The sequence below is a fragment of the Anabrus simplex genome, chromosome 6, assembly GCF_040414725.1.
Source record: "Anabrus simplex isolate iqAnaSimp1 chromosome 6, ASM4041472v1, whole genome shotgun sequence".
Classification (NCBI taxonomy): Eukaryota; Metazoa; Arthropoda; class Insecta; order Orthoptera; family Tettigoniidae; genus Anabrus; species Anabrus simplex.
In genome coordinates, this window is record NC_090270.1 from 300,849,776 (window position 1) to 300,868,223 (window position 18,448).

Here is an 18,448-nt window from a genome sequence, read left to right on the forward strand (position 1 = left end):
TAAACAAATGTAAAAACACACAATTGACATGAAAACTAATGTACAAAACACACAATTAACATTAAAATCTGGGATGAACTAAGTGTAAAATCTGAAAAATAATTTAGGCTCTAAATTCTTAGCATCTGGAGTATGCTCATCATCAGACTCTTTCTTGTATTGATATTCATAGAATTGTTAGTTCCATCACTGCTGATAATTACAATTTCAATTGCAAAACGGTAACTGGTAAAAGTTGATTCTATTCAGATCATCAATCACCAAATCTACTTGAGTGGTGTTAGCAGTATGCAAGCCACTGGATGCCACTGTAAATAACCACCAGCTGACGCTGAACTACTAGATGGTGTTTACACATCGACCAACGTGAATAAGATGAAATGTTCCCGTGGTGCATGTTAAAGTCATGCTGAAATGCTGTTGGACATTGTCAGGATGGCACATGAAGATATGGTTAAAACTGACACATTCTTAATTTGTGGCTGGTATAAATTCACAATTCATTGTGGTGCCCATGATAGATGATAGATAAAATTAGACAAAATAATGAACAGAATGGGAGAGAGAGCGTGTTAGTCAAATGGCATAGGTTATGTGTGACTTACTTCTTGTTGCGGCATGAGGTGCGTTGTGTATTGTTGTGTGCCTCATACTAACAGTTGCGAGATTCGAAGGAAAAGGAAAGGGTGGGGCAAAGAGAGAGAGAGAGAGAGAGAGAGGCGAACAAGGGGCAGGGCAAGGAGAGAGAGGTGGGGCCAGGGGCGAGGAGGGATGTCGGGGAAAGAAGAGGGGGTGTAGCGGAAAGGGGAGGGGGATTAAGGCGGGCCCGAAGGATGTGGGAAAAGAGAAGGCTGCTGAGGAAAGGTGCTGTGAATATTATGAAAAACTGAATAATGACTTGTTGGTTTGACATTTTTTTAAATGGGAATTAGAAGGTCAAATAGGATATTTGACTTTTCTGAAATGGGATTAAGATTATGATTTGGGTTAAAATATTGATCCATATGTATGAAGCAGCTTTCAGTAATGTTAATGTTGATGATTTTGAGAATTTCCACATCTTGTTTTATGTCTGTGAATTTGTGATTATGGTAATGCATATGCTGTCCTACAGCTGAAAATTGATTGTACTTCAGGGCATTGACATGTTCCAAGTACCTTATATTAAAATTCCTCCCAGTCTGTCTGACGTAATAAGAATTTCAACTGTTCCAAATAATCCTGTATACTCCTGATTTTGAAAAACTATTGAACTTGTTTATGGATGTGGCATTATGTAAGACTTGTGCATACCTATTGTTGGTTTTGAAATCTACTTTTACATTGTGCTTTTTAAAGATGTTGGCGACTTTGTAAATTTTTTCGTTGAACGTAAAGATAGAAAGATAGAAAGGGAGGAGTTGTTTTGTTTATCTTTTTTCAAAGTGGTAGAGGGGTGATATTTATATTTATTGATTGTTTTTTCAATAAAGAAACTGTTGTATCCATTAGATTTAGCTATATTACAAATGGTGTTCAACTCATTTTTGAGGTCTCTTTTAGACATTGGAACACTGAAGGCTTGGTACACCATGCTGTTGTACGCTGCTCGTTTGTGAATTTGGGGATGTGAAGAATTTTGATGGGTTATAGTGACTGTTTGGGTGGGTTTTCTGAAAATTTTATATCTTAAGTAGCCTGGGTGCCTGGTAATACTTAAGTCTAAAAAATTAATTTTCATCAATTTCAGATTCAAGTGTGAATTTTATATGCGGAATGTTATTTAGATTAATGAGGGTGGTAGCAGCATCTGTGATGCTCTCATCCATAATTACTATGGTGTCATCTACATATCTTGCCCAGAAAAGGATGTTGTCAAAGTTATTATTATCGTCGTCATCATCATCATCATCATCATCATCATCATTATCATCATCATCATCATTAATTTTGGTGTGTTCCAAAAAATTCCAAATAAATCTCGGCTAAGATACCAGAGGCTGGCAATCTCATAGCCAATCCTTCTTGTTGATAAATAACATTATCGAAAGTGAAATAATTGTTGCTTATAGCTAATTTAAGCATAGACATGAAATCCTGTATTTCTAATATACTTAGGCTGCTGTATTTGCTTAAATTGTTTTGAATGATGGGGTATAACTTGGAGATTTGTATGCTAGGATACATGTTTACAATATCAAATGAGTGAAGAGAATGATTGGATTGAATGTTAAACTTCTTTAATTTATCGATCAATTCTTTAGTGTTTTTGACGGATTTGTTCGACAAAAAATGATAGTTCCTTCTCAAAAATCTTTGAATGAATTGTGATGCTTTATATAACGGACTCAGTCTGTAGTTAATGATCAGGCAAATGGGGACACCGGTTTTGTGTATCTTGGGGAGGGCTTTGGCGGTGGGTAAACCTGGGTTCATATTAATTAATTTAGTTTTTTCTTGATCTGTCAATAGATATGAAGTATTCTTGAGGGTCTGCTTAAGCTGATGTTGGTTTCTCGGGGTAGGGTCCTTCTTTACTGTAGAGAATGGGCTATCTTTAAAAAAATGATTTGTTCTGCTTACATATTCGCTTTTGTCCATTATGACGGTAGTGTTACCTTTATCTGCTTTCGTAATTCTAAGATTATTATCATTGATTTTCTTTCCGAGAGCATGTACTTGCTTTTGTATGAGAAGTTCAATTTCACCCTCCCATCATAAATTTGTCCAAGGTACCACTGAATGAAGATGAAAGTTCCATATTAGCCAAGGGCCCTAAACACAATTGGCCTAATTTTAACACTATGAACACAGCCATCACTACAACAGTAGAAACAGAACTAGCCATTAGCAAATTACCAGCAGATAAACAAGACGAAGTAAGAATTGAAGTAAAAAGAAAATTTAACTCCAACCCAAAAAACAATATTAACTCTTGTAATTCACCCCTTATTACTCATGACGAAAATAGCTACAAGGATTCGATTCTCATACAAAAGCAAATACAGGCTTTCAAAAAGAAAATCAATGATAATAATCTTATAATTATGAAAGCAAATAAAGGTAACACTACTGTCATAATGGACAAAAACGAATATGTAAACAAAACAATCAAGTTTTTAATGATAGCTCATTCTCTAGTAAAGAAGGACCCTACCCCAAGAATCCATCATCAACTTAAGCAGACCCTCAGGAATACTTCATATCTATTGACAGATCAAGAAAAAACTAAATTAATTAATATGAACCCAGGTTCACAAACCGCCAAAGCCCTCCCCCTAAACACAAACAGCCGTCCCCATTCACCTGATCATTAACTACAGACTGAGTCTGATATATAAAGCATCACAATTCAATCAAAGAGTTTTAAGAAGGAACTATCATTTTTTGTTGAACAAATCTGTCAAAAACACTAAAGAATTAGTCGATAAATTAAAGAAGTTCAACATTTAATTCAATAATTCTCTCCACTCATTCGATATTGTAAACATGTATCCTAGCATACAAATCTCCAAGGTATACCCCATCATTCAAAACAATTTAAGCAAATACAGCAGCCTAAGTATATCAGAAATTCAGGATTTCATGTCTATGCTTAAATTAGTTATAAGCAACAATTATTTCACTTTCGATAATGTTATTTATCAACAAGAAGGATTGGATATGGGATCGCCAGCCTCTGGTATCTTAGCCGAGATTTACTTGTACTTTTTGGAACACACCAAAATTGATGATGATGATGATGATGATGATGATGATGATGATGATGATGATGATGATGATGATGACGACGATAATAATAACTTTGACAACATCTTCTTATCCTTTTCTGGGCAAGATATGTAGATGATACCATAGTAATTATGGATGAGAGCATCGCAGATGCTGCTACCACCCTCATTAATCTAAATAACATTGACCTGCATATAAAATTCACACTTGAATCTGAAATTGATGAAAATTAATTTTTTAGACTTAAGTATTACCAGGCACCCAGGCTACTTAAGATATAAAATTTTCAGAAAACCCACCCAAACAGTCACTATAACCCGTCAAAATTCTTCACATCCCCAAACTCACAAACGAGCAGCGTACAACAGCATGGTGTACCAAGCCTTCAGTGTTCCAATGTCTAAAAGAGACCTCAAAAATGAGTTGAACACCATTTGTAATATAGCTAAATCTAATGGATACAACAGTTTCTTTATTGAAAAAACAATCAATAAATATAAATATCACCCCTCTACCACTTTGAAAAAAGATAAACAAAACAACTCCTCCCTTTCTATCTTTCTATCTTTACGTTCAACGAAAAAATTTACAAAGTCGCCAACATCTTTAAAAAGCACAATGTAAAAGTAGATTTCAAAACCAACAATAGGTATGCACAAGTCTTACATAATGCCACATCCATAAACAAGTTCAATAGTTTTTCAAAATCAGGAGTATAGAGGATTATTTGGAACAGTTGAAATTCTTCTTACGTCAGACAGACCGGGAGGAATTTTAATATAAGGTACTTGGAACATGTCAATGCCCTGAAGTACAATCAATTTTCAGCTGTAGGACAGCATATGCATGACTATAATCACAAATTCACAGACATAAAACAAGATGTGGAAATTCTCAAAATCATCAACATTAACATTACTGAAAGCTGCTTCATACATATAGATCAATATTTTAACCCAAATCATAATCTTAATGCCATATCAGAAAAGTCAAATATCCTATTTGACCTTCTAATTCCCATTTTAAAAAATGTCAAACCAACAAGTCATTATTCAGTTTTTCATAATATTCACAGCACCTTTCCTCAGCAGCCTTCTCTTTTCCCACATCCTTCGGGCCCGCCTTAATCCCCCTCCCCTTTCCGCTACACCCCCTCTTCTTTCCCCGACATCCCCCCTCGCCCCTGGCTCCACCTCTCTCTCCTTGCCCTGCCCCTTGTTCGCCTCTCTCTCTCTCTCTCTCTCTCTCTCTCTCTCTCTCTCTCTCTCTTTGCCCCACCCTTTCCTTTTCCTTCGAATCTCACAACTGTTAGTATGAGGCACACAACAATACACCACGCACCACATGCCGCAACAAGAGGTAAGTCTCATATAACCTATGCTATTTGACTAACACGCTCTATCTCTCACCTTCTATTCATTATTTTATCTATCATTTATTCAGGTTAACTTCATGGACACCACAATGAATTGCAAATTTATACCAGCCACAAATTAAGAATGTGTCAGTTTTGACCATATCTTCATGTGCCATCCTGACAATGTCCAACAGCATTTCAGCATGACTTTAACATGCACCACGGGAACATTTCATCTTATTCACGTTGGTCGATGTGTAAACACCATCTAGTAGTTCAGCGTCAGCTGGTGGTTATTTACAGTGGCATCCAGTGGCTTGCATACTGCTAACACCACTCAAGTAGATTTGGTGATTGATGATCTGAATAGAATCAACTTTTACCAGTTACCGTTTTGCAATTGAAATTGTAATTATCAGCAGTGATGGAACTAACAATTCTATGAATATCAATACAAGAAAGAGTCTGATGATGAGCATACTCCAGATGCTAAGAATTTAGAGCCTAAATTATTTTTCAGATTTTACACTTAGTTCATCCCAGATTTTAATGTTAATTGTGTGTTTTGTACATTAGTTTTCATGTCAATTGTGTGTTTTTACATTTGTTTAGTTATTAGATATATTACATTAAGACTGAAGATGGCCAGCCAAGGCCAAAACTAGTCCCTAGTTTAGTAATGTAATTCAATAATATTACATAATATAGTATTGAAAAACGGTGGACTATATGACATTAATTTAATAATTATTTTTATGGTTTAATTGGTTGTTTAATAACCAAACAGAATTCTGGGTTTCTGTTAGTTGTGTAAAACATGACATTCAAGCTTGTTTTTTATCAAGTGTATTTCGTTTGGTGGTGAAAAGGAATAGACTTTATAATTTTCAAATAAAAGTCCAAGAAAAGCATCAAAATTCAAATAAACATACTCAGAATGAAGGGAGATTCCGTTTACTGGGGTGCGGGAGGATAGGACATTCTTTATCTGAAGGTGCAAGAATTCAAGCCGTTAAACATAACGACGCTGTGAAACAAAATTGGCTTGTTATAGAGGGACTTGTTGACACTGTGCGTTTTCTTTGGAAACATGTAAACTTTCCATGTCTGAATTGTCACAAATAATGCCAATAATGCACTGATTGCCTATTAATTCAGAAGATTAGCACACAATCAACAATACGGTACTTAATTGTCACCTTCCGCGGAGAGAGGAGCGTGGGCGGTAACCTAACTTCCCTCTGCCACCCTGCTCCCAATCCACAACCTCACGGGATGCATACAAAACAAAAAGTCCTGGGTGAGTCATGTTACGTCCTGTTTCCGTGTCTAGCGGGCGATCAGCGAAGCACATCATCCGCTGTCATCATGTAGCACATAGCAAAAATAGAGATTATTATAGTTTTACCACAATAACAACAGCAGATAAATTTGTTATGATATTAAATAGTAAATATAATTACTCATATATATTAGGGTAGGCATTGCCTCAAATGACTCCAAGTAGTTCCGCCACTGAGTAGTAATAGTAGTAGGTAGGTAGTAGTAGATGTTTTACCGTAACTGACGATATTCTTCTTCCTTTCTGGCAATGATTTTCCTTTCTGCTCTAATCTGCCTATCACGTACTTTTTGCTTTATATTCTCAGCTTTCTGCCTCTGGTATTCTCCAGTAAGAAGGTCCTAAGAAGAAGAGAGAGAAGTAGAAATAGATAACAGTAATACTATTTACTATCAATAGATATTATTGTATGTTTTTATTTTCGCTACAGTGTTTAAAACTGTTTATGCAGGTGCATGCTGAAGAAAATATTTTCCTTATATAAACATTGCATATTACTAGTGGCTTAACATCATACTAACAAACTGAAGGTCTAGGTGACGCAACAATAGGAAAGGGCTGGATTGGAAAAATAGCGTCTATGGCATTAATCAAGTTACAGACCCACCATTTGCCTAATGTGAAAATAGGAAACCACAAAAACAATCTTCTAGGCTGCCAACAGTGGAATTCAAACACGCAATCTCAGAAGTGCAATCTCACAGCTATGCGACCCTAACTGCGTGGCCAAGTCAGAATCAATTGCTCTGAGGCAATACAGGCTGAAAGAACAGTAGAGTCAAATTACGATGTAATTTAATACATAACCCTTTCCGACTCCTTGGCTGAATTGTCAGCATTGAGGCTTTCTGTTCAGAGGGACCAGGGTTCGATTCCTGGCCGGTTTGGGGATTTTAATCGTGCCTGATTAATTCTTCTGGCTTGGGGACTGAATGTTCTCTTTATATTCAGACAACACACTACACTACGAACCATCACAGAAACACGCAATAGTGATCACATCCCTCCATATCCACATCTGGCCATTAAACAGGACCAAATCCACATGTGTACCACAGTTAGCACCCGCAACCCCACAGATGTGGGAAAATACTACTACTACTTTAAATATGAAAGGAGCACAAAGAAATAAAATATCAAGGACTGAATCATATTACAGACTTTTGCACTAGTCCTGTGATCTGCATGCTACAGAACATCTAGGACCATGAAAAATGAAGTTGAACTGTGAAGAAGTTTGCCATTAAGGATAGTCATGGTGTTTACTACTTGTATATATAGGGCCATAAAATTAGTAGTCCTTGGTGTAATATTAATTTACTTTGTGCACTCTGAAAAGTGTTTGTATTTATGGACAGTCATGGATTTCACTACTGCAAACTTTGTAGTTAGCCTGTTTTCCATCAAGGTATGTAGCTATGATGCAATAAGAATATTTTTCAAAAACTACTTCCAATAAAATTACATCTAAGTGTATGTAGTTCTTATTTATTCATTCATTAATTGATTGATTAACTAGTTAACTCCAGACCAGTATCTGAATACACTTACCCTCAACTTCACAATCCCAGGAACTACTTCTTCATCTGGTTTTGGCTTTTCTTTCTTAGGTTTTTTAATCGTGAATGACTTGGGAGGATAATCTAAATAGTCACCAACATATGGTAATTCGTCTTCACGGCGACGTCTTCTAGATGGTAGGTTGCGAATGCGTAAAGTGCCTGCAGATGGTGTATAACAGCTTCCAATGGACTCACTCGGCTTGCAATACTCGAATGTATCCTAAAAGTCATAATATGCACCAAAAAAATAAGGTATATACATTATTGCTGTAACGTTAAATGCATCATTTTAAGAACATATTCCCTGTTGAATTCTGGCTATTTATCAGTGTCAATATACTGGTGAACATCGGCTCTCCTATCTTAAGAAAGGTGGTTAAAATATATACATTTTCTATGTATAATAACATTCCTGTATAGTTCTCACAAAAAAGTGTGTGATAATTATACAGGAATCACACTTTTATCATATGTGGCAAAAATACTGGAAAGGATATTAGAGGAGAATGAAAGAATGAGAAAGAGCATTGCAAGAGGAAAAGTATAGCTATAGAAGTGGAAGATCTACAGTGGACCAAATCTTCAGCATGAGGCAATTACTGGAAAAGAACTGGGAATATGGAAAGAATCTGACCACAACATTCATAGATATAACAAAGGCATACAATAGAGTTTCCAAGGAGAAGGTTTGAGAAACCATGTTCAGAAAGAGACAGCATACACAAACTGTAGAAATGCACAACAGCATCAGCAGCATACAGACTCTAATTGGAAAGAAAGAATGGTTTAGAAATGAAACTGGACTAAGAAAAAAGAGTGTGCAGTCACCTCTTTTGTTTCTAATGGCTATGGATGAAATTTTATTAAAGGAGACAAAGGAAGCATACGGGTATAAGGAAATGAAGTTATTACTATTTGCAGACAATATTGTGGTCTGGGGAATGAACAGAAAAAAGTACAAGAACACCTTGATGCACTTAATGAAAAAATTGAAAAGTATGGTATGAAAATCAGTGCAGAGAAAAACAAGACCATGGTGATATCAAGAGGGGAAAGACAAGGGGAAGGGATTGTGAAAATTGGTGGTCAAAACCTTGAAACCGTTTACCTAGGAAGTGAATTAATGTAGAATACAAGGTTGGATATGGAGATTAGGAAGATAGCGCAAAACATCAATGCATTCTACCAGAGTATAGGAAACCTTGTCTGGAATAAGGAAGTACCAAGAGAGTAATGAGATAATGTACAAAATGTATTATGACCCATACTGACTCATGCAGCTGAGACCTGGAGGGAGGAAAATAGAACTCAAGTCAGTGAAATGAAATACCTAAGTAGTATGATAGGAAAGACAAAAAAAGATAGATTGAGAAATGAAGATGTGAGAAAGGTGGTTGGAATGAAAAAACTAAATGAGAAAATTGATAGAAGTAAACTAAGATGGTTTGGACATGTAAAGAAGATGGAGGAGAAAAGAGTATCAAAACAGATGATGGAGATGAAGTTTGAGGGAAAGAGAATGAGAGAGAGACCTAGAACAAGGTGGATCAATTCAATAAAGATGAGTGCAAGAAGAATAAACCTGTACTGGGACAAAATGATGGAAGAGGATGGTGGAAGGAGAGAGGAAGGTGAAGAAGTGGCATAAATGCCCCGACCTGGCAGGAGCTGGATAAGGGGAAAGGAGGAGGAGGAATATATATATAGCACTATAAATACATAAAGTATTCATGTAAATTTTTGAGTGTTGATGTCCAATATCAGTTATTCCGAAGTTATCATTTCAACCTCTTTAGGATCATATCTGGTGACATATGTTCATCCTGAAATTAATGGCAGGCTATGTTACATACAACAGACACCGTCAAATGGCCCATTAATTGTACAGTACATACACATAATTCAATATATAAGAAACTTGTTCATTTCAGAGTATTCCTGCAATGAGTATATCACTTCTTTAAGCTTATATCTGAATAATTTATTTTATATATGATGGCATTTTATTAAACATTATTAACTGAACAACGAAATTGCTTGGACCTGTTTGTTTCTAGCCTACACTGACTTGGTTTATGTGACCTGGTATTATATTTCAGATCATCATTCTGAATTTGATTATATGGGTTTCTCCACACACCTTAAGAAGTGTATTATAAATATATGTGCTCACAACAGCCAAACTTCAGGGTGATAGATTCCTAAATGAAGAGGTATGAGATAGGCAAAAGGCTGCTAGGGAAAATATTGAGAGATTTCACAGGAGTACTGCATGATAAAAAGATCCCTGTGAAACTTAAGTCTGAGGTACATTGATCAATCGATCATCAATGATCTGCATTTAGGGCTGTTGTCCAAGTGACAGATTCCCTATCAATTGTTTACCCAGCCTTTTTTTCTTAAATGTTTCCAAAGAACTTGATTTTTTTTTAAACATTTCCCTTGATAAATTATTCCAATCCGTTATTCCTTACACCATTGATGTATAGGCAAATAGCAAATGCTACCCATCTACTTAGATCATAACAAAAAAATTGCACACGAAGGAAATGAATATGCAAAGGTGGTCTTTAGCAGTCATTCGGCTGGCCAACATATGGAACAAAAAGATCAGGGGCAATTATGGGAGTGGCGTCCATTGCTGAAAAGATGTTGGAAAAGAGACTCCAATGGTATGGGTACGTGCAGAGAGCACTGCCCATTTCCATGGCAGTAATAACGTTCAACTTTGAGATAAATGGGAAAGACCTCAGAAAAGATCTCAAGGAAGGTCAAAACAAACGTGGATGCACACGATCAACTTGGTAAGATGCCACCTTACTTACACATAGTCCCAGTGAGAATTAATCCTCTAATGGGTTAGGGACCACTGATGGATTGCATAGTCCTAGCCACCTGAGTATAAGGAGGGCCATGACTCAGAATATGTCCGACGTGCCCAATCCTGTTCCATAGCAACTGGTATTCCGACTCTCAGGACCACTTACTAGACCTCTCAGCCATTGCCTATGAACTAGGACGTACTTACAGTAACACACACCACAAACCATGAAAATCTGAGAAATATTTTAAAGAAGGCACGTACAAGGAGGGATACTGAGAAATATGGAGATAAAATAATTAAATGTCGAAACATGCAGTTTTTAAATGAAGGAAAACAGATTATGGTTTGAACAAATGAAGGAAATGAGGGGTGAGGAAGGTCCAGGACACAACTGATGGAAATATGTTAAGGAATAGTACAAGTATCAGGCAACAAGACTTGGAATGGAATATAGCAATGGCTGACAGTGGTGGAGGGAGAGAAAAATGGACAGGAACCATACTTCACCTAACCAAGCTGCATCTAGATAAGTGTAGATGATGATGATGATGATGAATAATGGCAAAGGAACAGTAACATCATGATCATGTTTTATTTAATAGGCATACTGAGATCTTTACCTTATACGGTACAGCCTTAGTCCAGCTTCTCCTCTGCATAAGAGGTGGGTAAAGTACACTATCAAGAGCTTCTGACACATACTTGGATGGCAGATCATCACTTAACACTGGTAGAAAAGGTAACGGTTTCTGGCGTCTTTTGCTGTTTGGATTCTCAGAGGGATCTCTCTCCATTTTTAGCTGAAACATTAAATAAACAACATGAATCATCACTACCACTCACATCACCATTAAAGTGTAAGAATTTGTTTGATATCCAGAATACTTTTACCATAATGACCTAAATTCTGCAATGACATTTTTGAGGTACTCCAAGACATTAAGAATGTTAGCTCTTATTTTCTTTATTTGCTTTTCAAAACTGTTTCCTTGATATTTTCAAATTTTAAAAAAATATTAAAATGAAATTTGCTATGCTTGTATGTTTATATATAGAGAGAGAGATGGATTTTACAAGATGTGTTATTTCAAATTTTATCAAAAGTAATTCTTAATTAAAGTTAATAAGTTGAGACTTATTGATAACAGTATTATGTCATACTTGCACCCTAAATTTCCTCCTTGATATCAGAAAAAAAAATTCAGCATATGTCAGCACCTTATAAATTATATAATTCCTGTTTGAAAACTAATGGTTCCTAATTAAACTAAGTAACTTAATAAAATAATTACTATATTATACCCGTTTGCTTATAGAGTTCAACCTAATTTTCCTCTTTGATACTGTATACATCAGCATATTTGAGGACTAGTTTAAACTGACAATTGTGGGACAATTTATATCTTTAAGAGAGCCTTAGGACATAATTTCCACTTGCCCAGACTGTGAGTCATCAACATGTTTCTCTATTCTTCTTTTCCTTCTTCTCCTTTGTCTGTGTTCCCTAGCTGACGACAGATTGGGGTCTGCTCCAAAGGCGGTACACTGTGATGAGTGCTACTGGTTTTCAGACTACAATAATATCCTTTACAAGAATTTTTTACTGTAGCAGTGACATGGGCTTCAGTAGTATATGTCTTTTCATGAGAGTTTAATCCTGATGTAAACATGGTATGTCCACGCCTCTGCCAAACAAAGAGTTTGCGAGTCACTGAGCGTGTAGTACCGATCTCCACCCCGTCAACGTCTCGTGTTTGGACGTACAGGGCTGCGCATCACATACGACAATAGTGCGAAGATCTGAACTTCTGAATAAACGACTAAACCTGGATTTTGTTCACTTAGTTTATTGAACAAATTCACAATGCACTGCCTATGGTCACTTCTGAGCGATTTTCCTCTTTTGTGCTTCACTACACGCGATGGTCCTACCTCTTGCTCCATTTTTCTCACCATGAATACTGACAATGACTGCTGCTGCAAGACGCAACACCTTATCTCCACGCTGTACAGTTTGGGACTTTTCCTCACTACGAGAAGACTTCCTGTATTACATCACACCTTGTGCCTTCATTTCTCGTTATTTAATCACTATTTTACTAAAACAAAACCATATATACACCGGTATATATGACAACCATATTTTAATCTGATTACGTACTCTTCCAAACTCTCTGACTTCCTGTATTACACCACGCCTTGTGCCTTCATTTATTACACCATGCCTTGTGCCTTCATTTCTCATTATTTAATCACTATTTTACTAAAACAAAACCATATATATATACCGGTATATATGACAACCATATTTTAATTTGATTACGTACTCTTCCAAACTCTCTAAATGTAATAAACTAAAATTAAATTAAATTAATGCGATGTACTACTTTTCTTCGAGCTCACATACAGTCGAGTGAGTGCGACGGTTGCTTCTCCAATCAACTACATCCATGTCCACGTGCATAGGCAAGGTGCTCCACCTATTTGTTTACATCAGAATTAAACTCTCGTGAAAAGCGGTTTAGTAAGCCTTAGGTTTGTGAGGTTATACTCAGTCTGTTTATTCCAGTTGTTCTTGAGTGTTGTCATTTGAATCTTTCATAGTAGGGGTCACTGCGGGCAAAGAAGTCTGTACAGTATCCTATTCTCATCAATATGGCACACATTACCAAACCACCCTGGTCTCATCTGGATTGCTTCTTCAATAATTTGCTGGTCATCACATTTTTTCCAGGAGGTTTCAATTCATGTATGTGGTCACGGAGAGTAATGCCGAGGATCTCATGGCAGCATCTCATATGGAAGGCTTCCAGCTTCTAAAGGTCTTGCTTCAAAGAGGTTCAGCTCTTGGAAGCATACAGTAGCACTGGTAGAATAAGTGTACAAAAGAAGTAAATCTAGGTCTTAAGCCTGATATTATTCTTCCACTTACACCACCTAAGTGATGCAAATACTGGCGCTGCTTGTCCAATCCTGTTATATGCATTTTTTCATTTGATGCCACTTTGTTCTCTTGGATCAGTGACCCTAGGTATTTGAACTGCTACAATTGTTTAATTGATATGCCAGTGAGGTGAATCAAGCTGGTGTCTCATCTGGTGGTGATTATTATGTTAAGAGGAAGTGTTATTTGTTATTTATTATTTATCGTAGACCCTATATTTACCATGAGGTTACTGATGGAAAAACAGTGGGGATATGGAAAAGATCTGGTGATGGTATTCCTTGATCTAGAGAAGGTATACGATAGTGTTAATAGGGAAAAGGTGTGGGAAACCCTGGATAGAAAAGGATGTGGAAGGCAATCAGAGAAACTAGTGAAAGCAATGTATAAGAATTGTTCCGGTTGTATTCAGACTCCATTAGGGAGAACAGATTGGTTTAGAAACCAAGCTGGACTAAGACAGAGAAGTATATTGTCTCCACTTATGTTTATAATGGTTACGGATGAAATTCTAAAGGAAATAAAGGCAAGTTATGGAGGGAATATGAAAATATTGTTGTTTTCAGATGACATAGTGATCTGGGAAGCCAACAATACAGAAATGCAAATCTAACTAGAGGCTTTAAATGACAATGAAAAAGAAAACCTACAACCTGTTTTCCAGTCTTTGACCAGGTCAGGGATGTAATGAATGGATCGTATATAGGTTATTAGTACAAGGGGGACGCCACTCCCAAAGTGATTTATGAATGACTGGTAGATGTTATGAAATGATAATGGAGAGTGTTGCTGGAATGAAAGATGACAGGTAAAACCAGAGTACCTGGAGAAAAACCTGTCCTGCCTCTGCTTTGTCCAGCACAAATCTCACATGGAGTGACTGGGACTTGAACTACGGTATCCAGCGGTGAGAGGCCAATGCACTGCCATCTGAACCACAGAGGCTCCTTTAAATGACAATACTGAGTAATAATATGGTATGAAAATCAGTATGGAGAAGAGCAGAACAATGTTGATGACAAGAGGAGAAAGAGAAGGAATAGTTAGTATCACGGGACAAAACCTTGAGGTTATTGAATACTTCAAATACTTGGGAAGTTAAATAATGCAAGATGCAAGGTTGAATAAGATGATCAGCAGAAGGGTACAAAGGGGAAATACATTCTACTAGAATGTAAAGAACCTGGTATGGAACAGAGAAGTTCCTACGAAATGTAAAGAGATAATGTACAATATGCTCTATACTCCTATATTAATGTATGGATCAGAGATTTAGACTTTGACAGCAAGAAATGAGAGTAAAATTCAGGCCAGTGAGATGAAGTTCCTGAGGAGTGTGGTAGGGAAGACAAGGAGAGACAGAGTAAGAAATGCTGAAGTCAGAAAAGAAAGGATGGAGAAGAATAAATTGAGATGATTTGGACATGTTATGAGGATGGAGGAGGGAATGATTCCAAAATAAGTGTTGGAGGCTAAGATAGAAGGAAAGAGGGCAAGAGGGAGGTCCAGAGCAAGATGGATGGACTCTGTTATGAACAGTAGGCCTATAAGATGAAAGAAGACTGGACTGGAATACAATTACTGAAGAGGAGTGGTGGAAGGAGAGGCTAGGATGGAGAAGTGCCATCAACACCCCGACCTGGCAAGAGCTGGAAAGGGAAAGGGAAAATGAAAATGATGATGATGACATACAACATATATACAACAAAAAAGAAAACTATCCAATAATGCAATGGGAATGGTAATCAATCGTATCAAAGAAACACTCAAGCTTATTCACCCTGCAAAAGTAAAGCAAAGTCATCTCTGTACAGGCCATGAAGGCCCTTGGAGGGGTGGAAGGTAAAGGCTTCCACTATCCGTAACCTCAACACTTGATGGGGTAGAGTGGTTGGCTTTACTCCTGGCCGCCTTTGCCCCCAGGAATTAACCTGGTACTCATTTTTTGTGTAGGCTGAGTGAACCTCAGGGCCATATGCACATCCGGAAGTGGAAATCTTGTTTCTTAAATTTTACGACTTTATTCACCCTGGCTACATCCTTATTCATTCATTGACCTTCCTCAGATATAAGCCAAGGGCCTGTGCTACTTGTTCTGACCACAGCTTGTCCTACCTTGCTTAATTTACTCACTGAAAATGAATTTCCAATCATTGTTGATGAATTTACAGATACTAATTCTATTTAAAAAAATGTGTTTTCTCTACTGTTGTCCTCGTTGTTTCTGAGAATATCATCACATTTTTTAACATTTGATTCCTGTGAATAAAGTTAACACTATGAACTTTTATAAAAGTTTGACTGAATCTTTTTGTACTAAAGACTTTCTCTATATAGATAAATCTAATGTTCTTTGCTGTTGACAGTGCTAACGTTATGATCGATAGACAGCATCTTTGTCTACTCTTTTAACGCTTGTGTAGTCACACGAAAAAATAAATATATTTTGTCATGCACGGTCTAAAAGACAGGACATTATTAAAAGCAAGGTCTTCTTCTTCAAGTGTCATCTCTTCTCAGAATGTCGGCTACCATCATAGAGATTCTCGCTTTTGATAATGCAGCGCGAAACAGCTCAATAGTGGAACACATGAGCCAAGTTTTCAGATTATCAATCCTAGAAATGCAGCTTCTTCCTGGTCTTCTTTTGCCTTAATATCTTGCCTTGAATGACCAGCTGCAGTAGATGATATTTTTCTCCTCGCATCACATGACCTAGATACTGCAGCTTTCTGATTTCGACAGTATTTAATATTTCCTTTACTGAGCTCGATAGCTGCAGTCGCTTAAGTGCGGCCAGTGTCCAGTATTCGGGAGATAGTGGGTTCGAACCCCACTGTAGGCAGCCCTGAAGATGGTTTTCCATGGTTTCCCATTTTCAGACCAGGCAAATGCTGGGGCTGTACCTTGATTTAGGCCACGGCTGCTTCCTTCCCACTCCTAGCCCCTTCCTCTCCCATCGTCGCCACAAGACCTATCTGTGTTGGTGCGACGTAATGCACCTTGCAAAAATTTTTAAAAAATCTAAATACTTCCTTTCTCTTTCCCATTCTCAGGGTACAGTTACTGAAACTTCTTTTATCATTCATGGTCCATTATGTAAGAAATAATGAGACATTAAAGCTTAATTATGAAAGACATCTATGTCAAAGAATCACTTATATTGCTTTAAATAGAAAATACAGTGGAAACCGTTTATTGCAATATCTCTTTTAACGACCTATTGGATATAATAGTGAAATCTAATGACCCGTCTAAATCCTACATAAACAGTGTATTAAAAGAATCGCTTATTATGACATATCGTATAAAACGACATACTTTATCACATTTTTTAGAAATGTATCAGCTATAACGTCCAATGTTGATTTTTGTTTGTTATGTATTTGGAAACTGCTGACAACAATGTAAAGATTATATTCAAACTCTTTGTTTTCAGTAGATTGTAGATTTCAAATCAGTCTTTCTGTTAAATAGTTGCTGTGAAGATGTTGGAAAAGAAAGGCAAAGTATTTAATACTGAAGAAAAATCACACATAATAGAAAATGGGGAAACACACATCAGCATAACGAAGGAATTGTGTGTCATTACATACTATGAATCTCATGTTAAATCCGTATTGACGGTTGAACTTCTTACAAAATTGTAACAAAACTATTTAAATCCTCTTAGTCATTACTACAGTATATATTTTACGTCCAATTAAGACGAAACATCACACATAAATAGACATGTTTTGACCCGGATTTGGGTCATCCTCAGCAAGACATTTATAAAGAATTAAAAACATAGGAAACACGCAAAATGAAATGTTAAAAAGTTTTTTAAAAAGCATGATGAAAGTTAAAAAACTGTGAAGTATTGATCTTTAAAACAGTCTTGAGCTGGAGGTCTTTCCGTTTTGGTTCAACTGGTATCTGTTTGTAAAATGGATAATACAAATCGAATTAAGGTTGAAATGTTGATCGTTAAAACAGTCTTGAGCTGCAGGTCTTTCTGTTTCAATGTTTTGGTCCTCTGGCGTGGTTCAAATTGTATCTGTATACTGTTGGCTTAGTTGTTGTGTTCCGACATGGGCTGATATACATATGCATTATTGAAGTTGAACCGTCTGAATTTTAGCATTACGTGGCCTGCTTGTATCACCCGTGTTCTCTGACTACGGAGTCCAGCTCTTAACCAGCTACCACCACCAACTATGTGCGTGCTGAGGTTTTCATAACCTGTCTCCTCAGTATGTATGTATGTGTGTGCGTTGTGCAATAAACAGTGTGAACTGTACTATTTTCAACAAATGTTCAATAAGAACAAAATCATTACTAGAATACTGTAAATCATAATGTTTTGTTTATGTACCATAATGGCCATTCGGCTACAATATATTCTTATTATTAAAGAGAAAGTTATCACTTTTATTTTCTGCAAATTCTATAGCCATCTATTTATTTTTCATAATGGAATCTCCTGCTTTTAGGACTGGTTGGGCTGGCAATACTTTGTTATAAATTGTTAATTTTCTAATTCATCCTATCAGAGGATACTGTATGACCTCAACAAATACTTTATTGGTTCTGCAGCATAATGTACTATAGGCCTACACAAGACATACCGGTAGGTACCGCAGCTAATAACAAGCGTTCTTAAACCAATGTAAGTTAATGAATAGGCTAAATGTAGCCCACGGACCAATATACTTAAGCCTAATAT

At 36.7% G+C, this 18,448-nt stretch overlaps 1 protein-coding gene across 1 annotated transcript in view; it reads right to left on the reverse strand.

Annotated features, from left to right (window-relative positions):
- Dnah3 (dynein heavy chain 3, axonemal) overlaps positions 1-18,448 on the reverse strand; it is a 912,075-nt gene that overhangs the window by 893,092 nt on the left and 535 nt on the right. The window contains exons 2-4 of the mRNA XM_068228454.1: positions 11,417-11,596; positions 7,962-8,192; positions 6,627-6,751 (exon numbers count right to left, since the gene is read on the reverse strand). Coding sequence (XP_068084555.1) covers positions 6,627-6,751; positions 7,962-8,192; positions 11,417-11,590 — 530 coding nt within the window. The 5' untranslated portion in view covers positions 11,591-11,596. The remainder of the gene's footprint in view (positions 1-6,626; positions 6,752-7,961; positions 8,193-11,416; positions 11,597-18,448) is intronic.